This window comes from Lygodium microphyllum, chromosome 4, assembly GCF_053477565.2.
Source record: "Lygodium microphyllum isolate KBCC chromosome 4, Lygodium_microphyllum_v1.1.10, whole genome shotgun sequence".
NCBI lineage: Eukaryota > Viridiplantae > Streptophyta > Polypodiopsida > Schizaeales > Lygodiaceae > Lygodium > Lygodium microphyllum.
Window position 1 is genome coordinate 82,885,801 of NC_141138.1, and position 17,430 is coordinate 82,903,230.

General features: G+C 40.5%; 1 protein-coding gene and 1 pseudogene across 1 annotated transcript in view; both read right to left on the bottom strand.

The window, feature by feature from the left end:
* Positions 1–1,996: 1,996 nt before the first annotated feature.
* The window catches only part of CTF18 (P-loop containing nucleoside triphosphate hydrolases superfamily protein), a 75,053-nt gene continuing 59,619 nt past the window's right edge, over positions 1,997–17,430 (bottom strand). Inside the window, exons 23-25 of the mRNA XM_087676171.1 lie at positions 3,230–3,486; positions 3,036–3,141; positions 1,997–2,946 (exon numbers count right to left, since the gene is read on the bottom strand). Coding sequence (XP_087532297.1) covers positions 2,896–2,946; positions 3,036–3,141; positions 3,230–3,486 — 414 coding nt within the window. The 3' untranslated portion in view covers positions 1,997–2,895. The remainder of the gene's footprint in view (positions 2,947–3,035; positions 3,142–3,229; positions 3,487–17,430) is intronic.
* Positions 15,532–16,350, bottom strand: LOC148037239 (peroxisomal 2,4-dienoyl-CoA reductase [(3E)-enoyl-CoA-producing] pseudogene; annotated as a pseudogene).

The following is a 17,430-nucleotide window of genomic DNA, read 5'->3' on the forward strand; positions in this document are numbered from 1 at the left end:
CATTGCTTGTTTGAGCCTGAAGATTTAGTGTCATCAATCTTGCCACTTGACTCGTTCATCAAGGTGCAAAAACATATTCCATTCATTTATCTGACCCATGAGATCAAATGCATGGCAGTCGATCGTGAGGTGGAGATGCCGTCCAATCCAAGAGATGAAATGGCAGCCAAATTTTGGGGTGGCTATCTACGGCCGATTGGTGAGCTAGTGGTCGATAGGAATCACCATGCAGGCAAGGCTAACAAGACCATGGTAAGGTGGCACGTGATGACTAAAGATGGCGAGGGGCTTGGAGCAGCCAGGGGGAGGGGGAGTGGGAGTGGGAGTGGGAGTGGGAGTGGGAGTGGCTGCTGCCCAGCTTGCAGTCCACATTGTCTATTGGCGCCCACTGTGGCTGCCATGGTAAGGCCGCCATCATCTCTTGAACCTCTGCTAAATCAAGCTGTTGGACAGGGGATATTATATTGTTGCCCTGTTTCGTCTTCATCACCATGAGCAACGACACCTTCATCAGTTTCTCCAGCCAGTATGTGCTGCCCACGTAGCCTGTTGGCACCTGTGGCTATTCGCCATCTGCAGCATCGACATCTGTAATATCTTCCTTGGCTGCCCGTGCTATGCTATCCACGAAGATTTGAAGGCATTTTGAGCTCCTCTGCATCATCTTCATCACCCTCAACATCAACGTTAGCATCAGCAAACAAAGCTCCTACTATTTGCACTGATTTCTGGCGCTTTATACGGTTGCCATCACCATCATCCACGTGGTCTTCATCTTCCACACCTGGTTTAACAATCGGGGTACTATGCTTTCTGGATTGGAGACGCCTGTTGGGATTAAAAGCGCACGATGCTCGACCTCTTACTCATCATCATCAACATCAACAATCAATTTGCCATGGTCTTTGTGCTTTGAAATTGTCGCTATGATTGTAAAATCGCTTTTTGTGACGATCATTAGAATGATTCATGGTATTCACTCACAAAGCAATCTTAGCTCGAATGATATCAATAATACTACCACATCAAGCTTTGTTTGGGTAGCGTATAATGTATAATAATTGAGCATTTGTATTTCCTTAAGCTTAACATATTTCTCATTCTATGTGTTACATAGATTCAACTAGTGTCTAGTAGATCAATATTTTAATGCATGCAAAATGGCTTGTTTGGGTTGTTTCCAACAAGCTAGATGTAATCCAGCTTCAACATAATTTCAAGTCATGCTCGCCCATGGAATTGAATGAAAGCTCTTGTTATAAAATGTAAAAGAGATGCAAATCTATATGCGACCTTGTAAGTGCCAAGGAAGCCTAATAATATTGACGAAGGAATCTGCCAAAGCACAATATTGAAATTGCATGATCAAGCCAATTAAGTCCCCTTCAATATATGTTGATACATAGTTAATCGTAATGCTCAGGGGGGTTTAATGAAGTCATGTACAATCAATTCTGAAGAGTCTAATTATGTAAGTAAGCATGATTGCAACATAACTTGCCAATGAATCAACCTGCACCATCATAGTGTCTAATAAGTCTATTTATTACTGCATTGTACCTGAGTCATGCAAATTCGCTGTGGTGTTTTACAAAGCCACTAAAGTGGTGAAGAATTTTTAAGGGCATCCGGAAAGATCAATCTGACTCTTTTTCACACGTTTTGGATATTGTCTACTTTTCCATTGAACAAGGCCACCTTTGCACATTGATATTATGTGACAGAAATTTGCGTTTTCAAAAAAGAAAAAAAAGATTACCCACATAGACACGCAAGTTGTAAATTTTAATAAATCTATGAATTCCAACCTAAACACACTTCTCAGTTAGGTTCACAGGCCAATTATCACTTGCATATAGAAATGGCCATGCTCAAAACATATCTCAAATGAAATCACTGATTTTTTATTTTCCACCTAAGTCCTGTTAATTGCTGCAAGGTTCTTATCAACAAAATGCAATCTCTATAGTTAAGGTAAAATTCTGGATGTCCATTATGTTGTTGAGAACAATTAAATTCCACGTACAGCATTCATATCCCAACATTCCATAAGTGCAATCATAATCATATCTTCTGTCATTGTTTTCCTTACCTCTTTCACCAGAAAAGAAAGCAAAAACATGAATTAGAGCATATAATTGCATAAATAAGAACATCCATCTTTCAATATGGGATTTTCCAGATCTGGTTATTTCCATTTGGATGAACCTCCACACGCAAACTGTTAGCAATGTCACAAACAGGCATTATTCGCAAAACATATGTACAGGAGGAGAGCACCTCTGTTTTGTTTTACATAAATAGGGTCTTAAATTTGGCTTGCCTGGATGGGAAAGAAGCGGCATGGCTGGTAGTGACCTTCCAAACTCAGCACTCTCAAGTATTTGAGGGAACTGTTAGGAATCTCTTATCCACGTGGAGAGCATCTTCACTTTCACATTTAGTTTGATTTGCATTTGCCACACTATTGGTCCTTGTTAGCACCTTAACCTCTTGCCTAAATGATTGAGATTTAAAATCAGCAGTGGTGAGGAGCTACCATTTTCAAAGATAGGTGCACTGCACCCTACATCAATCTATATCAACCGCTTGGGCAAACTATTGGCAATATTGCACAGAGCAAATTTTCCACTTACATGTACAGGAGAGCACTTTGTTCTTCTTAACAAGAGAGATGGACAGGATCTTAACTTTTGCTACCTGACATGGCTAAATGGCCAATTAAGAAGGATGCCTGGTAGTACATTCGAAACTCGGCCCTTGAGTGAAGTCTTTATCCTCATGGGAACTCGGGAGCATTCTTTCTTCCACATTCAGATTGATTTGCATTTGTCATATCATTGAAGGCCAGCCATTGAAACCACTGTTACAGTGCCTTGCCATGGTCACAAAAGATTAAAGAAAATCTCGAACCAGCATTGGCCTCCTTATAGCATTGGTAAATCCCTGCAAACAGACATTTACAAGAATTGCACATTGTATACCTGCATAAGTTGTAGTCAGACCAACGATGCATTTCCAAGGAAGAAGCCTACCTCATTAAACTTGAAAAGCAGAGGGCGAGAATCTCTGTGAGCCAATACATCCTTGGAATTGGAATCCTTCTCTGCCTTGCAACTAGATTCAGATTGTCCTTTGAACCTGATGTCACAGTAGCAATGCTTATTAGTTTCATTATCATGTTATTTAACAATAACAGAAGGCATTAAAACTGACTGATTCAACTCACCAGGAGAAGAAATTCACTGCGGGCTTTCGAGGCACTGCTATGCTAACATTCTCTTTTGCCTTGATATTCTCAACAGGTTGGGCATTCGAAGTACATGCTACAGCACATGTTTCTGCATCTAGTCTCCTACCAGAAGAGCCCTTGTTGCCCTCCCCTACAGCTTCCTTCGAGATTGAAAGTCCCTGCAGCTCTGATGTTAGTGCCACAGCCCTGGCTGCACGTGCAACAGTTTCCCGCCTTATTGTCTCAAGCTCAACCTGAAAATGTTAAAATGTTAGTATCTTCTGCACTGAAGAATTTCATTTCTCCCTCGCTTCTTCCCCCCTCCTCCTGTGGACCCCATATTATCACTCAGATTAGCAGCTCAAGCTTCCACATGAAGACATCAACAGGAGCATTTGGTCAGATCATCACATATTTACACCTTTTTTGCTATTCTTGCTGGAGGCATCCAAGTCTTTCGATGGACAGATATTCCAAATTCTGCCACCAACTAGAAGCCAATTCCTTCCTGGCAGCAGCACAACAAACTCAAGACCCAAACTGCAACAACGCAGCAACACCATGCATTCTATATGAAAATTGCTTCACAAGATGCCACTGAGCGAGCACCCATGAAGCTTGGACTCGCATCTCTTTGCGGAAGACAAATGTTCTAACCACTTGGATTAATTGATTTTCAAGAGGGACACTTTTTTTTTTCCCTGGAATGTTTGTTTCATTTTTAAGTGTTTCAGTACACAGACAGTTGTTTCTAGGTGAGAAATAAAAACAACACAAAACTGTTCTAGATGATTTTGAGGAAGGTCTTCCAGATCAAAGGAGTCTTGAACAGATGGTAAGAACATCTAAACTATGTCAGGGAAAGAGAATCAGCCTAATGAAAAATATAATGGTTTCATGCAGTTTAGACCTAGTCCAAGTGATAGAGAGAAATCTGCCAATGGATAAGAAAGCAAGCCAAAGATTCACTTCCTGCCAAAATTCCTGCTTGGAGACCAGATTTTTCAAAAAACTTGACTACATGTTTAGCAAGGCCTCTAGCTAGAGATGACCATAGTAGCTGATAAATTATCTGTTAACTATTCAGACATCTTTGAAGAGAAATTGATACAGTACTCTTTTTTTGCCCATAGAAGTCCCAAGTAAAGTGTGCTGCAAACTCCTAACTTTACCGCATAATTAAAGGGTAGTTTACGAGCATTATGAATGAATGAGGATTTATTGAGAAAGAATCAGGGTTTGTTGTACATGGTGTATGTTGATGTGAAGTGTCACATAAGTGCTTACTAATAGCTGAAGAACTAATGGCCTGTGTATGATCATCTACTCATACATGAATGTTTTGAGTATGTTGTTAAAGAGTTTGATATGCCAACCAGTTGACAAAGCAAAAAAGTGGATCATGAGCATGGCAAGGCACAATCCTCCTGGTGTCATCCTCTAGTTCACATTCATAAGCATGTGAAAACTTTAGAGCTGGCAACTCTAAGGAACAAGTTGAGTTGCATTCATACAAGTACCATTGACAACCACCTCCCTAGCTCCAAGGAGTTCATATGCACAACAGATCAGTCTGACGTGAGGCAAATCACCATGCCAAGCGAGACCTCCCCAATCCCCCAAGGCGATGACATCCTTAGGCTGTACTCTTTGATGAGACAACACTGCAATTGTGCTATATGCCTGGGTCTCATAGGCAACTTTGGACTTTTGCAAACATTAACATATTTTCATGCTTTCTTTCCCTCGGGCACAACCATGACAAAGCCTCCTACTTACTATTGAGCTAAAAATGCATTAGCCTGACTTAAACAGCCCCAAAACACACTTAATTAGAGAAGAAACCTTCTTATTTTAAAAAGAAGCGCGATCCTCGAGAGTTACTGTGTCTCACATGTAAAACCCTAATTTGGGTGCTCCAAACTTTCTATAAATAGGTATGCAACCCACCACTCTCCCTTAATCTCATTTTTATAGGTTTCAAAAACCATCTCTCTCCTGCCCACACCCTATTCATGGAGGACATTGCGATTAGAGCTTCGCCCAACCATCCACTACCATTTGGCACCCAATTCCAACCTTCACCACCTATTTGCAACTGTCACTTGGTACCTTGGAGTTGTCACTTGCAACTTGTCTGTTGCATGTGATGCTGATGTCAACATCTGGTGTTGCCGCCTTGATCTTCTCTCTCTCTTGCATTGCCATCTGCATTAGATTCAACCTTCCTTGGCTGCGTTTGCTAGTGTTCAACACTCAAAGGTTGCCTTAGTTGCAATTCGGGATCCATTCAGAGCACGACACACACTACAGCTCAAAACCTTTGCCTTGCTCCCAAAGATACGAGAGTTCAAGGTTCAATATTCATTGCATAGTGTGTTTGCTGCACGAGCATTGTATATTCATTATTCGTTCACTTTATTATTCATTGTGTTCTCTGTCTTTGAGTTGCCCTAAACCTAACCCTAACTGTGTTCTGTGTTTATCAATCTGTGCTTTATCATATGATTGGCTTTGTGTTTTTTGCATTTAGAGCATTTCCTCACAGGGTATTAGAGCTAAGTATTCTTTGAGAAACCTTGGCCTTTGATCAGAAAGCTCATTCACAAAAGCAGGAATAACAAAAGGATCATATGACTTTAAACACATTCATGACACCGCTCCAATCTCCACAGCAATACATAAACAAAAACAATCAAGAGCGGGCCTCTCAGCTTGCTATTGTCCGATCTGACATAGGCGCAGAACCATTGGACTACCATGGAGTCCACAAATCATAACAAATTTCTACGGCTAAGTATGATCTCATCATTATGCATAGGGCTCAACAAGAGATTGAAGGTCAGCCTAAGTTTCTCCTTTAGATTCGATGCACAAAACTAACGATCTTGCAAGACCTTTCGAATCTCCACTACAGACCGGCCATCTGCAAGTGAAACCTAGCTCAAATTACACATCACTTCCACATACTTCTTTTCTCCAATGCCAAGTACAAACCCTATTATTTCTGATTCTATGCCAACTGATTCTCTGTATTTTTTGTTGGATCGAGGAATACTCATCAAGCAAGGACTCTTTAAAACAAACTTTAGTTTGCGAGTAATGAGAACGACATGTATTTCTTTATGAACTCAAAACTAGGTAAGAGCCTAAAAGAAGAACTTGTGAGTATTCCGTTCCTTCCTTTTCCTTCAAATGATTTTATTTCTCATGGTCAATATGGAGTAAGTGCATCTTCATCTAATGTATTTAATGGACAAAAGGAACCAAGCATGTTTTCCACAACATCCATCACAAATCCATTTGGGCTCTTACCCATCCCTCCCTCATCTTCCGCTACACCTTTCTTTTTGCTTCCATTAAGTGCACTACATTATCCACTACACACCACACCGGGAGGATCTACACATTTAGGCACACCCTTTAGGACCTCTACATACCCGTTTCAGGGTGGTGTACCTCTGACAGAGTCTCAACCTCCCACACACATACTCTCGGGTTATCCCTCTAAGAGTGCATCCCGAACATACTCAAGTATGGATTGTTTGGTATCGCAATTTGCCTCTATGGCATTACCTAGTGGATCATTCGATCATTATATTGTGCCCTAGCTAACATTTGAACAAGGCTATCGTGTCACAATGCCTCCACCTCCACCTACAGTATCATATGGACCTATGTTTGTTTCGGTACCTCCGTAGCAATCAGCACTCATTCAATATCCGCAACCTATTTCTACCTATCCATCTTTACCCCTTCCTCCTTATCCACCACCACCATCTTATCCCATCTATTCATCTTCGCAGACACCTCATGGTTCTAGCTCCTCATCTGCTAAGCATGCATTTAATGACAAAACTCACTTCAACGGGTCAAACATACCACTTGGTCAAATTTGATAAGGCATGTCTTAGACTCTCAGAACCTATGGAATTTAGTGAAAGGATTGGTGTTTCATATGAGATCATCCACTTGTGGAAGACTCATAATGCCTCTACTATTATCAAGCTTATGCACGGCTTATTACCTAAGTTTCATTCTCATCTTCAACATTCTAACTTAGCATCCAAGCATTGGGCACACTCGACTGACCGCTATGAGGCTTAAGATAGAACCCATTGCATGAATTTAGATCATGAGCTTTAGAATCTCAAAATCACAAACAAGGATGACTTGAAAATCAAGTTGACTGAGTATCGATATCTTCTCGCTGAATTCTCAACCACTGAGGCTCCTAAGTCCTCAAATGATCACGTTACCTTGCTCTTTAACAAGCTTCCAAGAAAATATTTCCACTCTGTAGCAAGTGATTTCACAACCTTATAGATGCCCACATTTTGAGTTTGAATGTCAGCTATTGCGTTACACACAGTTGATCGATCAATTTCATAGCACATCCTCGATAGAGGGGGATCTTGTTGCCGCCCCTTTCCAAGGAGGGCCATAGAGCAAGGGCAAACAAAACTCAAATCAAAATCAAAATCACAACAAGACTAGTGAATCCTAAGGAAATACTCAATCTACACTTAGACCTGGATGGCAAAATATACCTAAAAGGAAGAGGTATTATCAAAGATTGTCAAAAGGATGGCCATTATGATGACGAGTGTTGATCTAAGGCAAGAGATACACAACCAAAATCCAACAATCAAGCCCCCGTACCCCAGTTGGTTAACCCCCAACAGGTAAAGCAGAGTGGTGGCAATCCTCAGTAGGAGCAATGGCGAGGCCAAACCCACACTGCCACTAGTCAGTCATCACAGTCGGCGAACTACTCAACTCCAAAGGTTTTGTCTAATTGGTTTGAAGAGGCCCACGTCGTCTCTTTAGAGACATCAGATGTGAGTCTCGTTTACATCTATGAGTTGCCTCCTAATGAGGTGCTTGCAAAGATTCACTCGTCATAGCCGAGCACTTCAGCACTTGTTTGGCTTTTGGACACTGGAGCTATCCATTGCATGCCTCCTAAAGTGGGCATTTTCATTTCCTGAGCCCCTATAACCGGAAGTATCTGCATAGAAAATAACTCCTCAGTAGGATTTAGAACCAAGGTCACATCAATTTTCCATTGATCTGCGTCCAAATCTCACTTCGCTATAATGTCTATCGTGTCCTAGTGAACTTATTGTCTGTTTGGCAGCTTTGCTAGTTGAGACGAGCAGTTTTCTTCAATGCAACCATGGTCAAGATCCTAGACTCTCAGACTGGTTGAGTGATTGCTCGCATCAAGACACAACCTAATGGCCTTTACCACATGACTCATTTTCTTACAGAGTCGACTGCCGATGATTCGAAGTTTTATCGCTTCCAAGCTTTGGCTACTACACGGGAGCCCAGGGACTCTGAGCGTCTTTGGCATTTTCACTTAGGACATCTAGGTTACAGCTCTCTTTATGAGCTATCGCGTTAGGGGATGGTTGACGGCCTTCCACACCTAAAACTATCTCGAGAGGTTTGTAAAGCATGTCAACTAGGTAAATCACATCATACAACCTTTTCTCAATAATCTATCACTCGTGTTGCCAAACCCCTCAGACTCATTTATGTAGATCTTTGTGGTCCCATATCTACTGCTGCCTTGAATGGTGTGTTGTACTTCTTTTTTATAGTGGATGATTTCTCTAGATACATGTGGGTGTACTTCCTAAAGCACAAGTCCGATACTTTCACTTAATTCAGTACTTGAGTACTGTTGGTTCATAATTGGACTTGTCATCCTATAGGTACAATAAGAAGTAATTCTGGTGGCGAGTTTGTCTTTCTACAAGATTAAGACATTGGACACAATCCTGAATATGATGCACACTATGCTCTTCGCAATAAAGCTCCTTGAGCACCTTTGGGTCGAGGCTGTTAGCACTTCAGTATACATCCTCAACCGATGTTCGACTACAACGGTCCCTAAAAAGACTCTGTACGAGGCATTTTTTGGCTCTCGATCTATGATCTGTCACTTCAAAGTTTTTGATAGTTGTCCTTATACACACACTCCTAATGACAAGATAGAAAAGCTCACCCCTGGAACATATCTCTTGATCTTTGTGGCCTATTCTTCCGAAGTGAAAGCCTATCGTTTGTTCGATCCTTGAACGAACAAGGTAACCCTTAGGAGGGATGTTGTTTTTTATAAGAGGAATATCGTGCAGTCTTTTGCAAAGGATCTCTTCGTCCTCACCTTTGCTCACATCATTTGAGATCATGCTTATTGAGGTGGAACCACTACCCACTCCTGACCTTTCAACAAATACTTCAGCTCTCCGACCTTCTCCGCAAGGCCCGTTACCTTGTTGGTACCAATAGACCACACGAGATTCAAAGATCCTTCCACCAAATCATACTCCGGAGAGCCCTAGAAGGTCTCCTTGCCTTGCTCCTCAAGCTTCATATGCATCATTGTTTACAACTAATAACATTGCATATTCTGAGCTAGTCAGTTAGCAAGAGGCTCTCTAGGACCCTTTGTGGCATGAGGCTATGGAGACAAAACTGGATAGTGTTAATCAAAATGAGACTTAGACATTGGTGGATCGTCCTTGTCACAAACCGTGGGCATCAAGACAAAGTGGATTTTAAAACCAAGCTAAAGGCTAATGGTACTTTAAACAAATACAAGGCTCACCTTGTAGTGCAAAGTTTCAAGCAAAAGCACAACACTGACTATGAAGAAACCTTCGCACCTACCACTCGATTGACATCCTTTCATCTGTTGATTGCACTTGCCACTCACCACGGTTGGCAAATCTATTAGATGGAAATCAAAAGTGTCTTTCTGAACGATTATTTGGAGGAAGTCCATGTGGAAAAACCTCCCAGCTTTTCTTCCACCAACCAAACTGACAAGGTATTTCGAGTGCGGAAAGCTCTTTATAGGCTGAAGCAAGCATCGAGATCTTGGTACCACAAGAGAAACAAGTTCTAACAGACTCATGGATACCATTCTATTCCATATGATCCAAATCTTTACGTATGTACCACTAGCGCAGGAGTCAACTATATCTTGTTATATATTGATGATATATTACTCACTAGCTCAAATTTTGCAGCTCTAGCAAAAATTAAGGCATGGCTTTGCGCTACATTTGAGATAATCGACTTAGGCTTCTTGTCTTATTTCTTGGGAATGGAGATTGTTAGATCCGAGGGAAGTATCTTTCTGTCACAACAGAAGTACACTCTACAACTAGTGAAATAGTATTGCACTAATCAAACAGAGCCAGTGACAATGCCTCTAGATCCCACTATCCATGTATATAAGGATACCTCAAGTCAACCTTTTGAACATACCTATTGTTCTATTATAGGAAGACTACTCTGGTTGATTCATACTCGGCCAAAGCTTGCATTCTCAATTAGTATGCTTAGTTAGTATTTTAATGCACCTCGCATATCTCATTGGACTACTAATCTTCATGTGTTAAGATATTTACGGTGTACCTATAATTATGGACTAACAGTCATACTTTATGTTTGCAAGGATACACTAATTCTGATTGGGCAGGATATCTTAATAACCGACGATCCCATGGTGGCTACCATCTGGCGCCTAATTCCAACCTTCACTACATTTCTGCAGCTATCACCTATAGTTTATTTACTGCATTTGATGCCAATCTCAACATCTAGTGCTGCCGCCAATAGTCTAGAGTTGTCGACCTAATCTTCTATCTTCTCTACAAGCTGTGTTTACAGTTTCTAACTACCACCCGAATCTTCTCTCTCCCCCACAAGCTGTGTTTGCACCTAGCAACAATCGCCCAATTTTTCTCTCTCCTCAAGTACTTGCGTTTTTAGTATTTCTCTCTCCTACACTGCCACTTGCATCAAATCCAACCTTCCTTGGCCACGTTTCTTGGTATTCGACACCTGAAGGCTACCTTTGCTGCAATTCAAAATCCGTTTGGAATACGACATGCTCTACAACTCATAACCTCTACCTTGATCTCAGAGATACGAGAGTTCGAGGTTCAGTCGCAAATGTAATAAGGTTGGGGGTTCATTTAGGTCTTCAAAGGTAGATTTACCTTTGCAAATTTCAAAAGCCGTTTCTCTACTGCCCACAACAATTTTGATGATTAGATGTAATAAGGTTGGGGTTTCATTTAGATCTTCAATGGTAGATTTAGCTCATCTATCAAAATATTTTATTACATAGAATATAGAAAGTTAGGTACAATTGGTCTAAGAGGTGGTGATATCATGATATTTCGAGTGTTGAGTTAAGTCAAGGTTGGGGGTCTCCAGTGATAGATCAACCTTTATTAGAAACATCTAAGCTATTAGATGCAAACACAACTTGTGGAGGAGAGAGAAGATCAGGGCGGCAACTAGAAATTGTAAACACAGCTTGTGGAGGAGAGAGACAATCAAGGTGACAGCTCCAGACTATTGGCAACAGCATTAGATATTGACGTCAGCATCAAATGCAGTAGATAAACTGCAAGCGATAGCTGTAGAAAGGTGGTGAAGGTTGGAATCAAGTGCCAGTGAAACCGGTCTATGACTCACATAAAGCAGTAGTTCCTTCAATTAACACCTGGTCTTTACACACACACACACACAAGCACAGACCTCACTCCCTCGCTTAACATCAAATTGGCCTCGAAGACCGGCGCCCCTCTCGGTATTTCTTTATCAAATAACAGATAGAAATTTACAAAAATGATAATGTTCCAAAATACGTAACCTGTGAATAGTTGGTTTTCATCTCTTTTGAGTAAATCCCAACTGTATAAGAACAGTACAGCATGTCCAAATCAACATCCCTTTTAAGAAAGCATTTTCTGTGACCAAAACTCAATGATTCCTGTGCAAAATTGTAGTCTACAGATCTCTGAATTCACTGTTCTTACTATCCAACATGTCCAGAATTCACTATTCTTACTGTCCAACACACTATTCTTACTGTCCAACATGTGCAAAATTCATTGTTCTTACTATTCAGCATGTGACCAAAACTCAATGATTCGTGTGCGAAATTACAGTCTGCAGATCTCTGAATTCACTGTTCTTATTGTCCGGCATGTCCTTCATTTTCTACGACCATGTACTCAATGACTCCTGCAGAATTTCAAAGAAAACACAAAATTGTACCTTTGATGGAATCAGCCCATCATGTGAAGCATTTCCTCTGAGAATAGAGAGAGAGTTGATTAGAGGGAGCAAGCTCTACCTTCGCACTTGAGTCAGAGACGTAGAAGTACTCTCCATGGCTGATTTTCTTGCAGCAATCTGCCCTCAGCTCCTCAAAACTTCATTCTCTCATCTACCCATCATGTCTATTACGTTTTTTTTTAATGCTCTCTCTCTCTCTCTCTTTTGGGAATTTGTGCCACAAGGCATACATGTAACAATTTTTCCGTTTAAACCTTCTGGTCTAAAATTCTCCATGATCGGTGCAAAATTTGACCTCGACACAGACCAGAGAATTAATCCTCGTGCAAAAACGAAGATAATGACGTGAATTGATTCTGGGGTCCAAAAATAGTAACTCTCTAAATTTTAGAGACGGTGACCCCTACATTCCTCAAGTTGTTCTGAGCAACTTTTATCATTGTGACTACATCAAAAAGTGTAATGTGGCTCAGTTACAATGACTTTTATTCCGTGAGCATTCTCACATGTGCATCTTTTGTCTTGGCCAAGCTCATTGTCCTGCACCATCTTCAGTGGCTAAGCACACAGTCCCAAACCACTAGCATTCTATTCTTCAGTGCCCATTCAATATGGAACCGGTCCTAAGGCTCAGACAAACCATTGGTCCAATTTGTCCCAATGGCTGCCTCTTCTGGCCATGCAAAGATCCCGGCTTATTCCAAGAGAACTCTAGGGATAAGAAGCAACATCAACAAAAGAAAAGAAAAATAAAATATTTATATAAGTAAATAAGAAAAGCAATTGTAAAAAGTATCACCACCTGGTGACAACCAGATGGTAGCAAATGGCTGGGGGAAACTCTGACCGAGATATCCCATCCACTTGCTATAGAGCCATTTGATCACCAACCTTATTACATTTTATCACCAAAATTATTATAGAGCCATTTTTTGCATTTAGAGCATTTCTTCACATTTACATATCTTGCCACTACAAAAATGATCCTTGGTTGCATAAAAGATTAAAAACACATTCTTTCCTTGCCACATCCTTAAAAATCCAAAAAATGTAATAGTAAATAATTTCTAATATACACATTCCTTAATTAGAACTCATTGAATTTTGTAGAAAAAAACAAAGAATATTATCAAAACTACGAGTCTTAAAATATAAGTACACCAAGTGTAGAAAGCAAAATTACAACAAGAATTTAATGGAACAATAGCTCTTGAGACTTAGAAAATGAATAGAGAGAAATGTGTGATAGTAGTGAATAGAAGATGCAAAGAAATGGCCATTATGCCCACAAACCTTGAAAAGTTGACACAAGGGAAAATTCAAGTTCTTATGTTGGACTGAGAAAGGATCATTTATGGCTGATATGCAAATATTTTGTCAAAAATGACAATGTTACGAACACATTCGTCACATGTGCAGAACTAGAAAGATACCAACAATGGTTGCCCAAGACCCTTGATCAAGCATTTATACTATGCATGGATACGCCTTAGTATCATAGGTACCAAATTATTAGAGGGCATCACAAGGTCAGACACTTATCATTGGATCCATGAAGTATGACTTGGGCTTTGGGATGGCTCCGATGCCTAATCAGCTACAGCAATTAAGTTAGATTATCCGCATTAGGATCACTTCTAACAAAGGCTGATCTACCATTGGAGACCTCATAAACCCCCAACCTTGCTTTAACTCAACACTCGAAATATCATGATATCACCACCTCTTAGACCAATTGTATCTAACTTTCTATATTTTATGCAATAACATATCCTGATAGATGAGCTAAATATACAGCTGAAGACCTAAATGAAACCCCAACCTTATTACATCTGATCACCAAAATTACTATCCTACTACCACCTCTTAGAGCCATTCATATCTACCTAACTTTCTACATTTGACCATACAACATGCTCCCCCAAACCATCCACAATTACTAATTGTTTCTATATCCACTTTGGCCATGGTTTGACAGCACTGCCTCCTTAAATATACTACCACTTTAATGACTTGAGTCTTGAACCTACATATCTTGCCAAATTCCTTTGACATCACAATAGGCCACCATTTTCTAGATCTCAACCATTGCTTCTTTCATGTATTCGCATAGATCCACAACCAACACACCACATGGTAACATGTCCTAAAATGATAGATATTATGTCACTTCATGACCACTGCAACCAATGCTACTAGTGCCCATCCGCACGCCCAAGGACGTTGTCGCACAGAATTCACGCGAGGGTTCGTGAAAGTCGCTCGCCGCAGGGACGCTTTGAGATGGGAGAATTCAACATAGCATAATTAACCAGAAGACTTTAATTTCAAGTTGAATGAGAAAACAAATTCTTGAATTAAGTTATAGGCAAGATACATATTCAACAAACTTTCGGATATGATCAAATTCAAACTGAAAAAGAAGAGAAGAAGATGGAATGTCAAATTTTGAGAAAAGATTTTCGATAAAGCGAGGAGCATGGAGCTTGAATTCAAAAGTCACTTCAAGGAACTCGATGACAATCTTCAAAAGTAGGCGAGAAGCTTAAAGCTCAACTCAAGCCAATCTTCATAGTGACTCGCGATGACGAAACTTTGATGTAGGCAAGGGACTTAAAGCTTGTCCTCAAGCCTTCTCTCCAAAATTCAATGGCAGTCTTCAAAGAAGGCGAGGGATACAAGCTCAACCTCTAGCCTTACATTGTGCTTTTAGCTTTTCTCAACAAAGCTTTCGGCTTCTTATGCCATAAGCCTTCTTAAAAGCTATGTTTAATTCATTGCAAAAAGCTGCCGCTTTGTTTTCTTCATCATAAACCAATCCTGGCAGCATGTTTGCCACCACATTAGTGCTACTATGGCACCCGAGCTCGCATTAGCTGTTGATTATGATTATGATTTCCTTAGTCCCCATAAGGTACCACCTTCTCGATGAGTAATTAATCTGCGACCCAGACTACCATCTTAGCTCTGATACCACTCTTAGAATATGCCGTCATCTACCTGTTGCCACCTTCAAACACTTCATCTTATTTTCGATTCTTCGCTTAATTCTAATTCAATTTGATGTGTCTTCAATCACGGCCATCCTGCTTATCAATGCCACCATAGCAAGCTTGTTGAAATGCAAACTCTGCCCCCGTCTCTAAATAATCAGAAAATGCTTGGCGGAGCCTATTGTAGACCCCAAATCATCGAGTGCCCCATTCCCCCCCTCCGACTCCATAGCCAGCTTCATCTGGAGTCACTTCTCCATTCCAAGTGTTCCCTTTATTGGACCAGGTGCAATGCAATTCACACGAATACCATAATCCGTTCCCCATTCAAGGGCAAGTGATCTCATCAAACTGTCAATAACTTTGCTGCTGACACATGAATCTGATACCACTGTGCAGAATAATGCAATGTTGCGCTTATATTCAATATCAATCCAGATTCACCAGCAGCCTTCCCTGTGCCTCCAGCTTTAAGATGATGCAGAACAGCCTGGCACATTGTAAATGTGCCTACAGTATCTATATCTAACACAATTCGAAAGCCATTAGAAGAGAGATCTTCTGCAGCCAACAAGAAAGTTCCCTGCTGCATTATTTACAAGAATGTCCAATCTCCGAAATCTCTTAACAGTTGAATCAACAACACAAATTGCATCCTCTTTCTTCTGTACATCACCTTGAAAACCAGCAGCCAGCCTCTGAAGCTAAAACAACTGCTGTAATTGCAATATCCCACTTTTTCCCCCCCAATTGCTTTTTGACATTGCATAGGAATCTGATAAGCCAGCTTCAAACCCACCAGTGGTAGAGTCAATAATTAGAACTGCAGTCAGCCTGTGAGGTGCCGATAATCATATTCTTTATGAAATCATGATGACCTGGTGCATCAATAACAGTACAATAGTACTTCATGGTTTCAAATTTCCATAGAGCAATGTCAATAGTAATACCATGCTCCCTTTCTGTTTTCAGTTTGTCAAGAACCCAAGCATATTTGAAAGATCGTTTGTTCATTTCTGCTGCCTCCTTTTCAAACCTCTTAATCACACCCTTGTCAATACCACTATTATTGCATCGATTTGTCAGTCGTTCATTTGCAGAAGTAGCATCTGTCTCTATTTCGTCAAAAGTCCAGCCTTATCACCCTCATAAAAAGCTTTCATAATCAAGTACATACCACCCAATAGCTTATTTTTTTAAGATAAGCTAATAGCCAAGATTGTTGCACTAAGGGTTGTCAGATTTAATCAGGTTTTAAGTTCCTTTGAACGAACTAAACGCAAGGCACTTTTGTAGACCGGACATTCTGGTTACAAAGCATATGCAACATGTTGATGTTTGTCCAAGGATCATCCATGGATATAAAACACTCTTCTATTACACGAAGCACAACAGCAAAATTGCAGTGGTAATCCACAACCTCAGAAAGACCAGTCTCTCTCCTCACATCTCAATAGATACCAAGAGAGGCCATTGTCCAAGGTATGTGTAATCCCGATAAGCTTTGTCAATACCGAATGTATCTTTTTACAATGTGGCAAGTTGTTTTCCGTGCAAGATACATGATATCGATGCTCACATTGAACACACAACAACATACTTTTTGTAGAGCTTGTTTTATCCTGGCTAGTATTGCAGAAAGAACATTGACACTTTGGCCAAAACCAGTTTCCTTTCAAGATATCTTGTATCTGTAAGCAAGATGTGTAATAGGTAGAGGGACAGTGGTCACATCATAACAAGTCTCCTCCATCTTCACAAAGAATGCAAGTGTCAGAAGTAGCAATACTCCACTTAAATGTTCATGATATGAGCGGATAACTTTTAGCTTTTGTAGGCTGCTAAATGTTGAACCAATTTCGCATATGAAGACACATCATCTGCACTGGCAACATCCGAATTGCAAGTCACATGGAGAAGGTCCAAAGCGAAGGATCAACATTACGACCTTTTCCTTTAGCCCTTGAGTCTTCAAAATAGAAACCTTCATATGAACGCATTGTGCCCTAACAAGAATATGCTTTGGAAGAGAATTTTGTGCCCAATCATTCATGCGATTTGCAAATTAAAACCATGTAATGTAATCATTCAAAC